Here is a 16,864-nt window from a genome sequence, read left to right as displayed (position 1 = left end):
GGATCTGAAGTAAAGTAAGAGATTGGGCATTAGTAAAGCCAACACTTCAAAAGAAATAAATAATTTCGTTTTAAACAGCAGTAGGTAGGAACCTTGTGATATTCCAGGTTTGGCTTCAGCCATCTGCTGCCTCAGTCCAAATTTTGGCAGCTAGGCTCATCTCAAGTTATCTGAGGAAGCTGACGCACACAGTAAATGCATTCTAGGTACTTGAGTGCACTAGAAATAATGCCTAATGGGAAACAGTCATATCTAGAGGTTAAAACTTTTCCTGTGGGATTATAGTCTTAACAATGGAATTACTTGGCATTATAAGTACTCTTGTCAAATGCTGGCTTTTTGTTTTAGTTTATGATGTCACTGCTAAACAAAAAGAAGCTGAGATGTGTAAACGGCGGTACAGAGAAAGGTAGAGTCATGGCCTGTGAGGGAAAAAGCCCTTCAAATGTTGGTCAGGGTGAAGGGCTGCAGAAGGCCCCTTGACATTGCTCTGTTGATTGAGATTTAGAATGAGTAACTTTTGTTTCCAGAAAAGCATTTAAGCATGTGTTAGTGGCCTGAAGCGTTGCCAGGGGGAGGAAGAAGTATTTGGCTTCTTGTGGTTAACCCAGCATTGCAAGATGAAGTAAAAAAACGTGAAAACATAGTATTTTAAATACTAGGAATGCTCGATGCTTCCAGTGATTTGACACGGTAATGATGGCATGGATTTTATTCTCGAGGACTTTCCAATACATATCAGTCAGTTGTTCTTTTCTGAACTTTGACCAGTCTCTTCTTACACCTGTTTAGTTCTTTCAGTGAAGTCAAAATGATTTCGAAAAACTAATGATTAAGTTGGGCTTTTGATAGAACAGCTTTTCTGCTCATAGATTCTTTTCTACTCAAAGATTCTGGAATGTACTTTCCAATTTATTTCTTCATCAAGCTTCTTTGCAGTCAGAGATGACAAGGAGGGGAACAGTCTGGGAATCCTTTGCATGAACGTTGCCAGTTTGCAATGCAGAATTAACAGCATCACTCCTAATTTGCCAGGTATCATTTTAAAAAGAAATAGCGTAGGGTCTTAAAGCAAGGAAAATTGTGTTCGGTGACATTGCTGTTGCAGAAATGGTGATCACAGTAGCCACCAGCCATCCCTTAGGTAAATGTAGTAGACAACAGTGTGTGCATCCAGTGCAGTCTGGAATAGCAGCTAGTTTTATTTCTGCAAAGTATGTTTGCCTCCTAGGATTAAGCTTCAGAACAAAACAAAATTTGGCTTTGAAAACTCAGTAAAATTCATGACTCTTGATTAATTTACTGCTTGGAATGCAGTTTTTGTGAGAAAGTAAACATGTCAATACAACTCTGCTGGGCACATATAGGGCTGAAAAGCAATTTGTTTAAGAACTACCTGTTCTGAGCATCTTCCTCTACAGTGCATTCACCTTAGGTCTTCCATCTGCTTACCACTGCCCCTTCATAAGCCAGGCTCAGATGTCCATAGTAAAGCAGCAGCAGCAATGTGCCGTGAAGTGGATTTGACTGCCTTACACTTTGACTCCTTCCAGTTGAGCGTGTTTTAACTTGTGGGATCATGACTTGTAAACACATACTGTGCTCTACGAGCTTTGTGTTTTATTTGCATGCATTTACTGTGAAAGAAGTGAGGAGTTCCTGTAGTCTTCTAAGTTGGTAGGAGGTCATTCTCTTAAAAGTAGGAAAACCACCCTCCAGCAGAAGAATTTGGCATTTTTAGCATATTCTCCAGGTCAATTTGTCACTAATACTTTCCAGTATAATAATATTATGGACAACTTTTTTTTTTCTTCCCCTACGAAAAAAGTCATGTGATAGCTCGAGGCTATGGAACATACCCAGTTCCACGGATTTCAACCTAATGTATGCAAAGACATATTAGATTTTTCAGTGTATTAAAGCTGTTGTTTTTTTTTTTTTTTAAACTTTAAAACAGATTAAAATGGCACGACAACTGAAACATATGGGGACAGTTCTTAACACTGCAGCCTCTTGGTATGTAGATCTGTCTGGTCTTCATTGAACTAATTAGATTAAACAAAGGCTTTCCTGAGATAATCACTTTGCAAGCCTTTTCCTATATTACAGCAGCCAGCTTTAGTGTGTTGCTGAAGGTCAAATGCTAGTACCAGCTAATACTTAAAATCTGAATGCGTAGTGCTCATGCAGATGAATAAATTAAATTGAGTATCACAGGATATGTAATTGTTGAAGTTCTGGCTCCTAAGGAGTATGAGTTCATTGGAAATCTTAAGATTTAATTTTCTTAATTCTCACTAAAAGGTTTCCTGATGATTGGTGGTGACTCCTTGGTGAAGCCAGCATTAAACACAAATTGAATAATAGGAAAGGCTTAGGTGGTTCTTTGTTGGTGTATTAGGTGCTGTGCGTTTGGGCAGTTGTAATTGTGCTACCTTTGACCTCTCCTGTTCACATTTGATTGTGTTGCCACTTCAAACTATTACTTCAAGGTAGTCCTAATTTTAACCAGTGTAGAAGGAGGATTATAGCTTGCTTCCAAATAAAGGGCTTAGTCTTACTTATGTCTATGAAGGCCTATTTCTGGAGACCCTTTTTGAAGCATGATTAGCTTTCAGGGCTGTCTCAATAGAAACTGTACTTTTTTTCAGGGAAGAGAAAACACAGTTTTGTATTTTATAATATAAAATACCTGCAAGACACATTGCAGTTTCTTCCAGGTTGGTCAACACTATATGTGCTGGTGGCACTGGACAGAGTTGTAGCCTATAGTCTTGTCATGCCGTGGTAAACATCTCTATGTGAATGTTTTTGACTTTGGCACTTTCTGTTTCAACTAGAGACTCACGAAACAACTGAATTTTTACACTGCTGGGAGCAGCTAAACTTTGATTCGATTATTTTAAATTATTGTCTTCACTGCATAACAAAACACACTCGGCTATTAAATGTCAGTTTGATGCAGCTCTCCTGGCAGACAGCCACAGTGACTCCGTATTGGTGAAGCTGTTGCAGTCATGGATTTGCACAGGTATCTGCAGCCTGCATCAGGCGCCTTTACAGCACAGTGTTTTTTGTCTCCCAAGTTTGACGTACAGTAGCCTTAAAGTTGCTGCTAGTGTTAAACAAGGATGTGCCTAATAGCAGACTGACTTCTTTCTCTCAGTCACTGATGTGCAGCTTTAACCTGGACAGTCGTTTATCTGCAGATGAATTAAAACTTTTGATAAGCTGCAATTCATGAAATGGTGTGCAAGCAACTGGTAGTCGTGGTAACCATTACCTGATTTCAAAATTGGAGATTATTAGCAGATTGGAAGCTTAGAGTGAGTTGCTTCAGAGCTCGTGGTGCTCAAACAATGCATTTCAAATGGCTGCTGGAAGAGTAGAGTTTAGAACTGGAACATTGATCAAAACTAGGAAAATAATGGAGTACTTTAGAAATATTAGACGACCTGTTTGCCTTAAGGAATACACTTTATTTTCTGATACTAGGATTTCAGTGTTTGCAGCTTCCTTCTACATGTCACTTTCTTGTTACTGCAGCAGACTGTTGGAACTTGCTGTAACAGGAAATGAGTAAATGTTGCAAGGTCTGACTTTAAGGATATTTCTTAAAGAAACTTGTAGTGATATATTTCAGTAGAAAAGAGTAGAGAAACTAGGTCAGAATACGCATCCGTTCTGAACTTGTACTTTTACACTATTGAAGTGCTTGGTAAAAAAGAAGTAGCTATTGGAGTACATTTATTTATTTGTTTATTTTCTCATCTGTTTTCATGTAACGATTGTTGATGTTTAGTAAATTTTTACGTGACTTGGATCTGCTCTTGCTCAGAATTCAGAATTTAGAGAGCTTTTGCTGCTATTTCTCTCAATTTCTGAACTGCAATATGTGGAATAGTCGACAACATTACAACATCTGATGTGCAGAATTGCACAGTTTCTGTGTTAATTTAACATTCCTGAAGATGTCTGTGAACGCTGAAGATCTGTTGGGTATGTTAGGACACCAGGACATCCTTTCAGTATTACACTAATTATATATAATAGAGTATTATGCCTTAGTGAAAATGTATTCAGGTGACAGAAAAATGCTTGGGCTGGAGTGTGAAGCGCAGTATGAGTTAGTAAGTGATGTTATTGCTCTTCTCACAAAGTCACATGAAAACAAGTATTGTTATGTCTTTGATCTCCTCCATCACACAGCTTTTCAGTGGGAAGTTAGCAATGACTAGAGCTGTAGCTTTTACAGCCTCACATCCAAGCCTGGCTTTGGGAGTTATTTGGGCCTGAAGTGCAGAACTATGGTTAGAATCTTGAATTGAGCTTTTCCGGACTGTTTTAATTCTATGGGATCAATTTTGGTTGTGATTAGTTGTTGGACATTGTGTACTAGCTACATTGGCCACCAAATTCAACTTTTGGTGGTTAAACAAAGGTGGATGGTGCCTTTAAAGAGCAATCTTTCATATGCGATTTGCATGAGCTCCATCACTTGTAGGATACCATATCTAACTGTAACATGTTCTGATGAAGAATAATACAGCTGAAGAAAACTGCATCCCAGCATGGAGGTTAATGGCATTGATATGAGCTCTTAAGCTATTGTAGTAGGCCTTTTGATTATTTGTTTGTTTCTGAGGGTTGCTTGTTTGTTTTGCAACTGACATGAAGAAAGCTATCAAAGTTGAAAATGGAGTTTGTGTGTTAGTTAACTTGATAGTATAGGATGCAGAAATTTTATGTGGTTAAATATAGTTTTATGCCTTTTATGTCTCGCTGGAAAATGGCCATAGATTATCACTTTTCTCAGAATTTTCTAGACATAGGATCAGAAGAACAGCTATAGTGATGACATTTACACTCCTATGTCTGTATCAGTGGTTGTCTTCAGTGTAAATGCAGTACTGTGACTAGGTGTCCAAAATGGTGGATCAGATGTGGATGTAGCTCATTTTTTTCTGGAGCAGAGAACTGAGACTTTCCAGAACACTTAAATTTCAGGCTATTAGGTGCTTATTTGCACTCACCGTGGCTGAGGCAAGTGGTCTTCTGACCTGCCAGGAGCTGGAAATCTTTAATTTGTGACTCTTTGCCTTTGCTAATGAATGAGGCCATGGTATGATTAGTTTTCACTGAAACAGTGGTAGAGTTTCTAGGTGAGATTCACTAAATTTGAATACATCTTGTGGGTCCTGGTTGGGTGAGGGGTGAGCAGGTGGTGGTATGTTAGACAAGTGGACATGTGGCACCTTGGAGTCATGTTGACTTGGAAGTGCCCAAGTTATTTTCCATCTGAAGCTGGCGATTCTAATGTCTAATGAGGGAATACGTGGTTAATTGTGCTCACCTTGACCTGGCAGGTTGTTACAGCTGACCTACATGATGAAGCTCCTGTCTTCTGTAGTGAGAAGATCATAATATAGGCACAAAGAGTTTGTGGATTCACTGTTTTGTTAAATGGATACATGTGTATATGCAGGTCAAATCTGCAAATCCTGTGGGTTGGTGTTAACTGGAAGAGCTGACCTTAGTCTCCCTTTTGCTTGTGCTCAGAAGCTTGCTCATCTTGAGCTCTGAGACTTCTCTGGTACTTTTGTGGTAGTTCAGTATTTGTGACTCGAGCGTATTTTTACTGTGTGTGTTGCCCATTGCATATGTTCCATACCTCATTTCACTGGGTGCTGATTTACTTCCAGGCATTTATAGAGGTCTCCTGTTGGTGACAAACCATAGGGATGTACCAAGCAAAATCTAAGATGTGAAGTCACCGGCTCTACTGACAGGTTAGGGAGTACAATAACGCAAGGTTATTTTGGGGCTGGAAGCATGTATTTTATGCCTTGTCACTCTGCCAGCTGAATACTGACTAAAAACATAGTGAGAAATATATGGAACTTGTCCTTAGGCAGAAATTTGTTCTGTAGCCTCTGTAAAATAGTACTGTCTTGCAATGTGATATATTAATCTGTGTTTATTCTTTCCCTAGATTGTGCCTGTCATTTGGCTTGGGGAGCACAGCTCGTCATGGGACGACCTCAAAGATATCTCTCCAAAATGGGTCTCTTACTTGGGTGATGTGTCTGCTGCCTTGACTGTCTTCATACCTGGAGGATTTATTTTCCTTTTGGAAATATATTAAGTTGAAGTCTTATTCCTTACTGGAAATTACCAACGCTAAAGACTGGCAAGATGGGTGATATGGCAAACAACTCGGTTGCATATAGTGGTGTAAAAAATGCTGTCAAAGAAGCTAATCATGGAGAATTTGGAGTCACTCTTGCAGAGCTTCGTTCTCTTATGGAACTTCGAGCTACAGATGCACTGCATAAAATACAGGAATGCTACGGAGATGTGCAGGGCATCTGTGCAAAATTGAAAACTTCACCAAATGAAGGTATGATGATTTTCACATAATTACTGAGAAAATTCCACATAGGAGATGCTTCAGTCAAACTAGTTTGTTTGTCATTGTTGTTGTTTTATTATAATGAAGTTTATAAAGGTATTTCAGTTACTATAATAATAAAACAGTGTTTCTTCTCTAAGGCAGGTTGATACTTCGGTGAATAAGCAAGGGTTTCCACCTTGTCCAACTATGCATCATTTTGAATTAGAGGCAAAATTGCACATAGGAGGAAGCTTTTATGTAGGAATCCGGATAGGAAGTAGCAGTGCAAAGTAACAGTGTTTAACCTGCTATGAATATGCAAGTTTGTGAACTATGGGGTGCATTAAAAATTTAGATCATGCTGTCATAGAACAAAGTTCTAGTAGTCTAATGCAGGGCTAATTAGCTCTTGTGTGTTGTGACCCAGCTTTTGCATTCCTTAATATAGCAACTTTTAAAACTAGTGAAATAACGTTATGTAACTGTACCATGGTACAATGCTATGGTATTTCTAAGCCATTTCTCACTTAAGTCTTTATTATTCACTATTCTGTAATTTTCAGTTGACCTACAAGATAAACTGTTGGTGTAGCTTCAGGCACTGTGTGGTACTGTGACCATGAGTAGGAGGTATGCAAAGTTATCACACACTCTTGGTCTCTAGAAACAAGGATCTTTTAAACAAGTCTTTGCCATTTCAGACTCTGTAGCATTCTGGAAATGTCATTATTTATAAACGTAAGATCTCCTTGCTGAGAGCTTTCCAGGAGTTTTCATGAAGACTTAACCCTCGTTTCCAGTTGAAATGAAAACTGAGTTTTAATTTGTGAAAGTGAAAGGGCTCCAGTTGTATTGCTTAAGTTATCTAAATTACATTATCTCATTGAAATATTTTTTTTGTTTAGCTTATGTTAAATTGATGTCCTGCTGTCAATAGAGACTGATACCGAGTACCAAAATCAAGATATTGGCAAATTCTGGTGTCTCCGCATTTAAGCACTATTACAGCTTTTAACCAGCTTGATGTTGGTAGCAGTGGAATAGTTGCTGTCTTAATTCTGGAGAGATATTGCTTTCTGTCCTTCTAAAATGCTATGAAAATGTTTGTCCCCTTGTCTCAAGAGCAGCCTAATAATGCCTAAATGTGGGACCTATTGTAGGGAGCCTGCTTTAGCAGAGGGGTTGATCTCAACGATCTCTTGAGTTCCCTTCCAACCCCTGCAATTCCATTATTCTGTCTAATTCAGAATGATACTTCTCTGTGCATCTGCATGTAGTGTATTTTGGCTTTATCTACCAGATTCCTTAAGTCCAGATTGCTGAATCTATTTCAGAAGGTCAACTGGCTTCCATTAAACAAATGGCAAGTAGCTAGCTCATATATCTGGTGTACCAGTAGGCCAGTTTTAGGCTGGCAAAGAAACACTTCTCATCATCAGCATTAGTACATGTGTACAAGCAATATAACATTCTTAGAGCATTGGTCTCCTGGCACCCTGTGAACTTGTTGAATGGCATTAAAAGTTGGGGATGTTTTTTGTTGTTGTTTTGTTTGTTTGTTTTTCCAGTGAGAAGGGAAACTTCATTAGTATTCAAATAATGAGAACTGAACTGAGGGTGAAATCCAATTTTGCAGTTGTTTGTGAACCTTAAGGCCGGTTATTACTGCAAACTGTAAGGATGCACGACCATGAAAAGCACCAAGCAGATGGTGTACTGCAGGATTCTCTTCATGGGTGTCCTGTAATGTCACATAGCTAAGTACCCCTTTCTGCAGGCTGATTCTACTGTACTAAGAACTGCACAATCAAAGCCTTTCCTTTTAAAAGAGCTTAACATTTTAGATGTGTTTAACAATCGCTAAATTGATAAAAAGATACAGCTTTATTTGAAAGTGTGATAGCAGCTCAAAAATTCGGAAGGATTCAGTAGCTGAACTTGATAATTACATTGGAAAAGGTTAAGATGAGTTACAGATTGTACAGAAATGGTGTTTTGATTCTAAATCCCTACATGAATTTTTAGAGAATAAGGTTGTCTCAGAGGGGTGTTACTGTAGAACTAATTTAGAAGAATAACTAAGTCTTTATGTTGTTATTCAAGTTATAAATGTAGAAGCAGAGAAATTTATAAGGAGAAACCCTGAACAGGACTATGAAAGCTGCCTGGGCATTAAGTTTGGTCATTATGGGTTCGTTCCAACTCAGAATAGTTTGTGCTTCTATTTTGTTCTGTGCATTATACTATTTTGAGTTCTCTCAAGTCTTTTGTGTATCTGCAAGGCCTAATGACGCATCTTCCTATTCAGAAGGTCTCTGTATGATGTGAAATGCTGACTTACATAATTACAAGTGGCCTCAGCGCAAAAGTACTGGTAGTTTTGAAACTGAGTTGACAAGTTGAGTGTGTTATTGCTTGCTTTGAGGCTGTTGACAATGTAAGATAACGTCTCTTTTCAGACAAAATGAAGATCGGACCTAATTGATATAAAATGAGAACTAGAAATAGGGACTGTCTTTGACCATTATCACTTTAAATAAATTAAATACTTACATGCTTATGTCATTTTTGTGTACAAACTCAAATAAGTTCAAATAAATGTATGTTTGATGTATCTGCAGTAACAAAATCCTCCTTGTTTTCTGGAGAGAGACCGCCATCAATGTTTCCATGTCTACATCATTTTGTTTGTTTACTGTGGTTCCTTATTGATTCTAGGAAATGACTATTGGAGATGTTAGATTATCCATTTAATATGACAACCAGTTGTGTACTTGTTGGTTTCCTAGGGTGTTTTTAATGCCTCGATAATCCCTCAACAGTTGGGTTAACTACTGAAAAACTACTACTCAGAAAATTAGTGTCTTTGTTTTCTTTTTTAAAAAGAAATACTTATAATAACAATTTGAAACAGGAGGGTTGTGAGGTATCCAAAGCTCTACTCTGAATAAAGCAAAAAAGTTGGTTCATTTTCCCTTCAAAAGGGAGTTAGTGAAATTTGTAGTGAAGCATTAGGTAACTGTCTGTTGTTGAAGGCTTAAGCAGGAGCTAAGCATGTGGAAGACCTTGCGTGCATGACTTTGCACTGAGTATATTTGGTATTCTTTTATTTTTATGGGCTTAGCTAACTGCTGAAGCATGCAGTGCTTTCTGGGGAATGTTCCTCACTCTTAATTAATTACTGGTGTACTTAAGGATGGCGAGAGAATTGAGGCAGTAAGAAGGATCCAGAAAGAAATATACTACCTAAGCAAGAAGATGGGCGTAAAGCCCATAAGGACTGACTACCTATGCACTACCACATACATTCTCTGATGGGGGATGTGAAGAGGTGGAAGCTTCAGAGCATTCACCAGCTGCTGCCCAGATGGAAGCAGCACTGTGGCTGCCACTCACCTTGTGATTCTTGGAGAGCTTCAGTGACTTTCATGGAGTTTTATATAATAAATTATGCATAAGCATGACGTTAATCATATTTTACATTATGAATTGTATTAAACGTATCATCAAAGTATTAGGTGAATTGCAGGATCCTAGGATGCTCTCTCTGAATGCAGAATCCATACTGTGGCAACCAGAGCTGGAGTCCTGGGCTTGTTTGGACTGGATGGTGCTGCTCTGTCTCTTGAGCAGTAGTTCTGCTATATAGGTTGCTCTGAAGTAATGTCACCTATTTATTTCCATGGAAACTATAACAGATACAAAGAGCACAATGACTGTATTTGATAGAGCTAATTCTCAGCTACAAAACACTACTTTTCAACATAGTCACCGTTATTAACGGTGTATTTTTGCCAGTGATGATCAAGAGCCTGTGTTCTGTGCTCTTGAAATCTGCTCAGTGGAGGTGGCCATCTGTCATTGATGCTGAAACACACCACCCCTTGCCTCATTGTGCTCTCATCTACTGTTTGGGCTCCATAAATGGTCAGCAGATATCAGTGAATGTTAAGAGTTGCAAATTTTTCCACATGGAAGAATTCAGTTTCACACATTTGCTTCATTCGTGTTCCAATGTCAGGTGTCATTTTGTCTGACTGCCCTCTGCTGCCATCTGTAGTGGAATATTGGTGGGAAGGTTTGATCTCTACCACTGTTCCACCAATACCACCCTGCAGAGGAGCAATAAAATAAAATAGGAGGCATTACTTTTGGAGCAGTCCTCTAGTAATCTTGTCTTGTACACTTAATTACATTTTTTTGGGAGTGTCTGTTACTGTTATTTTGTTGTTCCGCCGTGTTAAGCACAAGTAGATAGACCTTTATCTTATTGATTATTGGCGAAATGTGGATTATGAAATACAGCAAGCCTGGTTTAAGAATGATACCTATGTATGTATACTTGATGTGTTTTTTTCAGTATTATTGTAAAATATGGAGTGACACGTGACTCCATGAAAGGAGAACTGCTAATTTTGTCTTCTTACTAAATAGGTTTAAGTGGAAATCCAGCAGATATAGAAAGGAGAGAAGCAGTTTTTGGGAAGAACTTTATACCTCCTAAAAAGCCAAAAACATTTCTTCAGTTAGTATGGGAAGCACTACAGGATGTTACACTAATTATATTAGAAATGGCAGCCGTAGTGTCCTTGGGCCTTTCTTTTTACCAGCCTCCTGGAGGAAATGAAGCATGTAAGTAAATATTTCAAAAAGTAGATGCCTACCTCTCTTATACTATTGACTTGCCTTTTCCAGCATGCTAATATTGTGAATCTGATGGAAGACAATAATAATGGAAACGTAGCTGATCATTCCTTACGGAGATAACAGTAGGACTCTGCCTTGCCTTAGAAAGGCAACGCAGGATTTCATGTCATGATCTAGGTTGATTCTAGACTAAGTAGTAGGAAAGATGGAATATAAGCAGCAGGAGCGATGATCTGTCTGAGGTCAGCCAAGCTTCTGTGCAAGTATCTTGTTAGCTTCATCTCAAATATTTAAGCAATTTGTATCTTGTGTTCGTTTGCTTTCTTTACGAAGTCAGTATGTCTTAATTTTTTTTCATGATTTGCACTATGACACTTGTAACTGTCCAATTTAAGAAATGAAGCTAGAAGTTCAAAACAGAAGACAGAGGGATCTGGCCTTACTTAAACCAAACTTTAGCAATTGCATCTGGTTTGTTGGGAGAAGGGTAAAGTAGGAAATGGTATCCACCTCCTGACGCCAACTAATAGTCCAGTCTTTGCCTCTTAGTGTGTGTCACTTTGAGAGATATAGTGCAAACTGGGTAATTTTCTCTATCAGAATTTCTCATGTTCATATGAGCATAGATCTTCTTTATGTGCTACCCTTGTTGAAAACAATCTAAATTAAGGCCAGCAAGGAAAATATTTAGCAAACATTCTTCTGTTTGGGAAAACTCATGTTTTATGAAGTAATTATCTATGCAAGCCTTCTGCTCTAAATGCTTTAAATCTTGTTTTCTACAGTATGTGGATCAGTAAATGTTGGTGAAGAGGAGGAGGAATCTGAAGCAGGTTGGATTGAAGGAGCAGCAATCCTCCTTTCTGTAGTTTGTGTTGTATTAGTAACAGCTTTCAATGACTGGAGTAAAGAGAAACAATTTCGAGGACTGCAGAGCCGTATTGAACAAGAACAGAAATTCACAGTCATCAGAGGTGGCCAAGTCATCCAAATACCAGTAGCTGACATAGTTGTTGGAGATATTGCACAAGTGAAATATGGTAAACATATTTTTAGAGTTGAACTTCATTTTGTTTTCAAAGAAGTATCTGAAATCAACACACCAAATGATCTCTTGTAGGTGACCTTTTACCGGCTGATGGCATACTCATTCAAGGAAATGACCTCAAAATTGATGAAAGCTCACTAACTGGAGAGTCTGACCATGTTAAAAAGTCTTTGGACCGAGATCCTATGTTGCTTTCAGGTGTGTAGCACTTAAAAATGTGGTTAGTTTTCCATGGGAACAGATTATTTTTAACTGTGATATTTAAATCTAGCAAAGTGGACCTTATCTAGGCTGATGTCTGCTGCAAAACTTTGTCCAAGCGAATGGATTCTTAAAGCTGATGAACATTTCATGTTGTTGATTATGGCTTTATTTTCCAGATAGTTTTGGCAACTTACCTTATATAATACTTATATAATACTTATTATATAATTATATTACTGTGCTTTAAGATATCTGTATGCATCATCTTAAGATTCTGTCACTATGAAGTTTGAGAATGAATTTCCTTTGTGCTTTTCATACAACTGTTGAAGTTTCAATGGAGAATCCAATACCCTCTTCCAGGCACTCATGTGATGGAAGGCTCTGGGAGGATGGTAGTCACTGCTGTAGGTGTGAACTCTCAGACTGGAATCATCTTTACCTTGCTTGGGGCTGGAGGAGATGAAGAGGAGAAGGAAAAAGAGAAGAAGGACAAAAAAAGTAAGCATAGTAATCTTCTTTCGCTAGGAAGGAAGGTGTGAACTCTTGAATTATAGTGAATGGAAAAGTATTATAGGTGCCTGGAGCTACTTGTTAAACTGCCATCTCACGTAACTTTAAAGTACATTCACGTCTCATAAGAAACACTTGTTTATGACAAAGAGGTTATTAACAGCAAATCAGCCTAATGAGCATCTAGTTCTGCTTCTAATTGCGTCTTGTAAGGTAAGCTCTTTAGTGAAAAAATCCCACTTGGAAAGGAGAAGTTTTTATCACTGATACACTGAGCTCATGGATAACTTTAATAGAAATATATTTTGCTGAAGGTAAGCAGACAGTTTCATCTGTCAGCCCTTTTCTTCCGGAGTTGTAAATCTCAAAGAAGTACAAAATAAAATAACTTAGTGATGCTTTTCTGTAGAATTTCCTTTTAGAGGAATAAGGAAATTGTAACCCAGACCATATTAGAGCTCTTCTGTGAAGGGTGAAACAGGATGCCTCTCCTATTTGGAAGGATTTAATCAGCCACTAGTGTTATAAGTCATAATCTTTCATCCTGTCTAAGAGTCAAAGCTTAGAAATGTTAGATGGTGATGTTTTGATGCTAGCTTTCATAAGGTGTGTTAAGGACTGAACTTCATTCACCACCACCAAGTTTTTATAGAAACAGTTGTGAGATAAACTGAATGAGAGGGAGTCTGTGAGGGTCTTTGCTGAAAAGTATACTCTTTCTTTCTAAGAAATGATGATGAGAAGCTATATAGGAATGTGCATATGAATCTTAGCTTTCAAACTAAATGGGTGTTTATTGAAATGTGTGCTCTGTGCGGGGGTTAAGATTGAACTATGCCTTTTCTACAAGCTCTGTTAAAAATTCTGACCCTTTCTGAAATTTGCTTTGAGTTCAAAGTGAGGTTCAAGCTCAAGTGGAATAGTGAAGACTAGGAGCTGATTTGCAGCACTGCCAGGAATTGATTTAGGGGATTTTCTACCTTTTACTCTTCTCTGACAGAGGAGGGAGAAGGTAGTAAGCTATAGTAGCTGATATGGGATAAGGTGATAGCTTTTATTGATAGTCTGCTAATATGAATTACATAAGCAGAAGTTTTTTTGACATATAGTGTTTTGGTGTATTGTTGGAACTGAAAACCTGTTTTTAATTTGTCTTCCAAGATAGGCAACTTCCTCTTTCCTTTAAGTTATGTGGCTGTTAGAATTCTCCTTGGTAAAATTCAGGTTAAACTAAATTAGCTTCTCTGTGAATGTTAAGGAGATTAAAGTGGCTATCTTTAGTTGGCTGTATATGTCTTGGTTCAGAGTGAAACCATATGTATGTGCAGGGAGTTAGAAGCAATTCAATTGCAGGACTTCTTTCTTGAAAGAGAGAACGGAGACCTAGGAAAGAACAAATACTAAATCAGCACATAATGAATTCTTAACAAGTCCAAAGTGACATCTTCAGGAGAATATGGGCATGCTGTTTTTCTCATCAGTTGTTCAGTGGATGCTGGGGGAAAACCTTGTGTGTAAAAGAAAAACACCAGATCATATCAGTAGTAATATAACAGTACGCTGGAAGTATTAAATGTCAAGCATGCTATCATGGATGACAAGTTGATTTTCTTCTATCTGAGTTTTATTCCAAGTTTTCTTCTAGCTCTTATGCACTTCAGGCTACTTACTTTAAAGCAATAGATAAAATAAAATAGCAGTAAGACTGAACTATTGTGGGTTTTGTTCAAAGTTCTTTGACTTTGTTCTTTCATTTTAAGTTATTGCCAATAGTAACCATGAAGTCGGATTTCTCTGGTTAGAAGAAAAGCTGCTAGTTTGCCTCTTGTCAGGGCATTATGTAAACCATCTTACCTGAAAACCGAAACAAAAAAGGGTAGTGACCTTCTAACAAGCTGCATGTTGACACAGTTAGATTTAGTTGCATTTAATGTTTCATTCATAAATTTCATTCATTAATTTTTCATTATTTTAATGGTCTTCATGGTCTTTTGCTGAACTGCTCTTCTGAACAGAGGTAGGAGTGGTATTTTGTTAGGAACTGAACTGTTCTCTTCATTCTTTAATGTTGGTATGTTGCCAACAGATTATGTTCATGCTTGCGTAAATAGGGTTAGCATAGATCCATTAATCCAGCACTGTGCCTCCATTAAGCTTTGGTGTGGATTTATAAATATTTATTTATAAAAATACACTACAGTGACTTCTGCAATGCTATGCATAAGCACTGATTCTGTAAGTGGAATCATAAAGTTCATTACCGCAGTAGTCAGGTAGACTTGCCAGAGTTGGAACAGAGTAAGAGTGAGACTGCCAGGATCTCTTGCATGACACAGATCCCCTTCCCAGTAGAAGTTTGAGGAAAGCACTTAAAAAGCTTTCCTGCAACTAAATCACTACTCTCTTCAACTAAAGACACTTTCATAGGACAGCTGTCTGGCCAGGTGATGCTTTCTGCTGTGTTTCCTTTTAGTTGCATATAAATGTTTGTATCAGAGCCTGTGCAAACTTAACTATGTCTGGGTAGTACTTTTCCTGTATGAGACTTCTGCTGAAGAAGAAAAATGATGTGAGTTGCTTATGTGAGTTAACGTACACTTTGACTATTCATGTTAGCCTTCTGTCTCCCAGTTTGCTTTATAGTTTTTGAAATACAGATACTTGTCTCAGCAGATACTAATATGTCTTTTATGTAAGCCTTAATACTGAGATGGACTCTGCATGGCCAGTGTGAAACATAACTTGTTCCACTCTCTGACAGGCAAAAAGCAAGATGGAGCCATTGAGAACCGCAACAAAGGTAAATACATGATCCTCTCTTGTATGTACTTATTTTCTAAGTGTAATCAGTGACAACATACTTTAGTATGAAAGTGCTTATTGCATCCTTACATTCAAAGTGCCTGGGTTGAACAATAATCTAAGTAAATCTTCCTTAAAGAATAATAATAAATAAACTTTGATAGTCTTATGTTTACACATTTTTAAAGTTTATTTCTGTGGTATTTGGCTATGCTTTAAAATATTCAAGGATATTATGCCGTTTCTGGATATCAGGTACTACACAACACTTGTGCTAAACTGCCTATTAGAATCGGAATCTATGTGTACTGTTGATTTCAGGGATACTGGAACGGCTAAATCTTATTTGTTTGTAATTTATAGCTAAAGCTCAAGATGGTGCAGCTATGGAAATGCAGCCACTGAAGAGTGAGGATGGTGTGGATGGAGATGAAAAAGACAAGAAGAGATCAAATTTGCCAAAGAAAGAAAAATCTGTTCTCCAAGGCAAACTTACAAAGCTTGCAGTTCAGATTGGCAAAGCAGGTATGCATTTCCAGTACTCTTTTTGCTGATGCCTCACGTTTACGTGAGAAGATAAGCTGATCAAGGCTAGCTACTGAAATGTAAAATTCAAATACATGTAAGTGTACCATCGTGCTTGAGTGTGCTGATGGCTTCTCTGACTGCCTAATACTGGTAATATTTTTTCTGATTTAAATACTCGAGCTGTAGTGTATTAGCTTCTAGAACAGGAAATTCAAACTTCATAATGTTGAATTACTGTTACAAAAGATACTTTTAGATAAACATAGCAATGTACTTGGAGAACAATATATTGACTGTAGAGTTCAATGGGCTATTTCTGGTGTTTCACAAGGTGCAATTTCTTTTACTCTTTTTCTTGTGTTATCTTAAGCGTGCCACTCAGCTTGTTAACTTTAGTTCTAGTTTGTCTTCCCAGTTATTCCAGTTTCATTGAACATTGTGTTTACCTGCCATATTTACTCCCAGCTTCATCAGGAAGTAAGGTATGAAAAGATACCTGCTTTCTCTGCTGAGTTAGTCACCAGTGTGTAGTCGTGGAAGGCTTGCTGAACCCTTTTAATTGTTATTTGCCATAGTCAATTTACCTTACATAATGGTCTCTCCCATTCATAATTAGATCTACACTTTTCAATTAGTTGAAAAACAAACAAACAACCCCATAGTTTATAGGCTTTTAAGTGAAATTTGTGAGGAAATACTTGTGTTAAAAGTCAGTGTACCTCTGAGAA

At 37.8% G+C, this 16,864-nt stretch overlaps 1 protein-coding gene across 14 annotated transcripts in view; it reads left to right on the top strand.

The window, feature by feature from the left end:
* ATP2B1 (ATPase plasma membrane Ca2+ transporting 1) overlaps positions 1–16,864 on the top strand; it is a 56,695-nt gene that overhangs the window by 20,840 nt on the left and 18,991 nt on the right. For 12 of the 14 annotated variants that reach the window (XM_085538389.1, XM_085538398.1, XM_085538417.1 and 9 more), the window contains exons 2-8: positions 5,993–6,400; positions 10,829–11,026; positions 11,827–12,081; positions 12,162–12,287; positions 12,657–12,794; positions 15,568–15,606; positions 15,972–16,133. In XM_085538389.1, coding sequence (XP_085394515.1) covers positions 6,196–6,400; positions 10,829–11,026; positions 11,827–12,081; positions 12,162–12,287; positions 12,657–12,794; positions 15,568–15,606; positions 15,972–16,133 — 1,123 coding nt within the window. In that variant the 5' untranslated portion in view covers positions 5,993–6,195. Of the gene's footprint in view, positions 1–1,955; positions 2,017–2,842; positions 3,032–5,992; positions 6,401–10,828; positions 11,027–11,826; positions 12,082–12,161; positions 12,288–12,656; positions 12,795–15,567; positions 15,607–15,971; positions 16,134–16,864 lie in introns of those variants that run through there. The other 2 variants (XM_085538395.1, XM_085538402.1) reach the window with 2 other exon arrangements.

This window comes from Coturnix japonica, chromosome 1 (genome assembly GCF_054131305.1).
Source record: "Coturnix japonica strain WE chromosome 1, WE-NBRP24, whole genome shotgun sequence".
NCBI classification, from domain to species: Eukaryota; Metazoa; Chordata; class Aves; order Galliformes; family Phasianidae; genus Coturnix; species Coturnix japonica.
The sequence above is the reverse complement of the archived record's forward strand: the minus strand, read 5'-3'. Positions and strand labels throughout refer to the sequence as shown.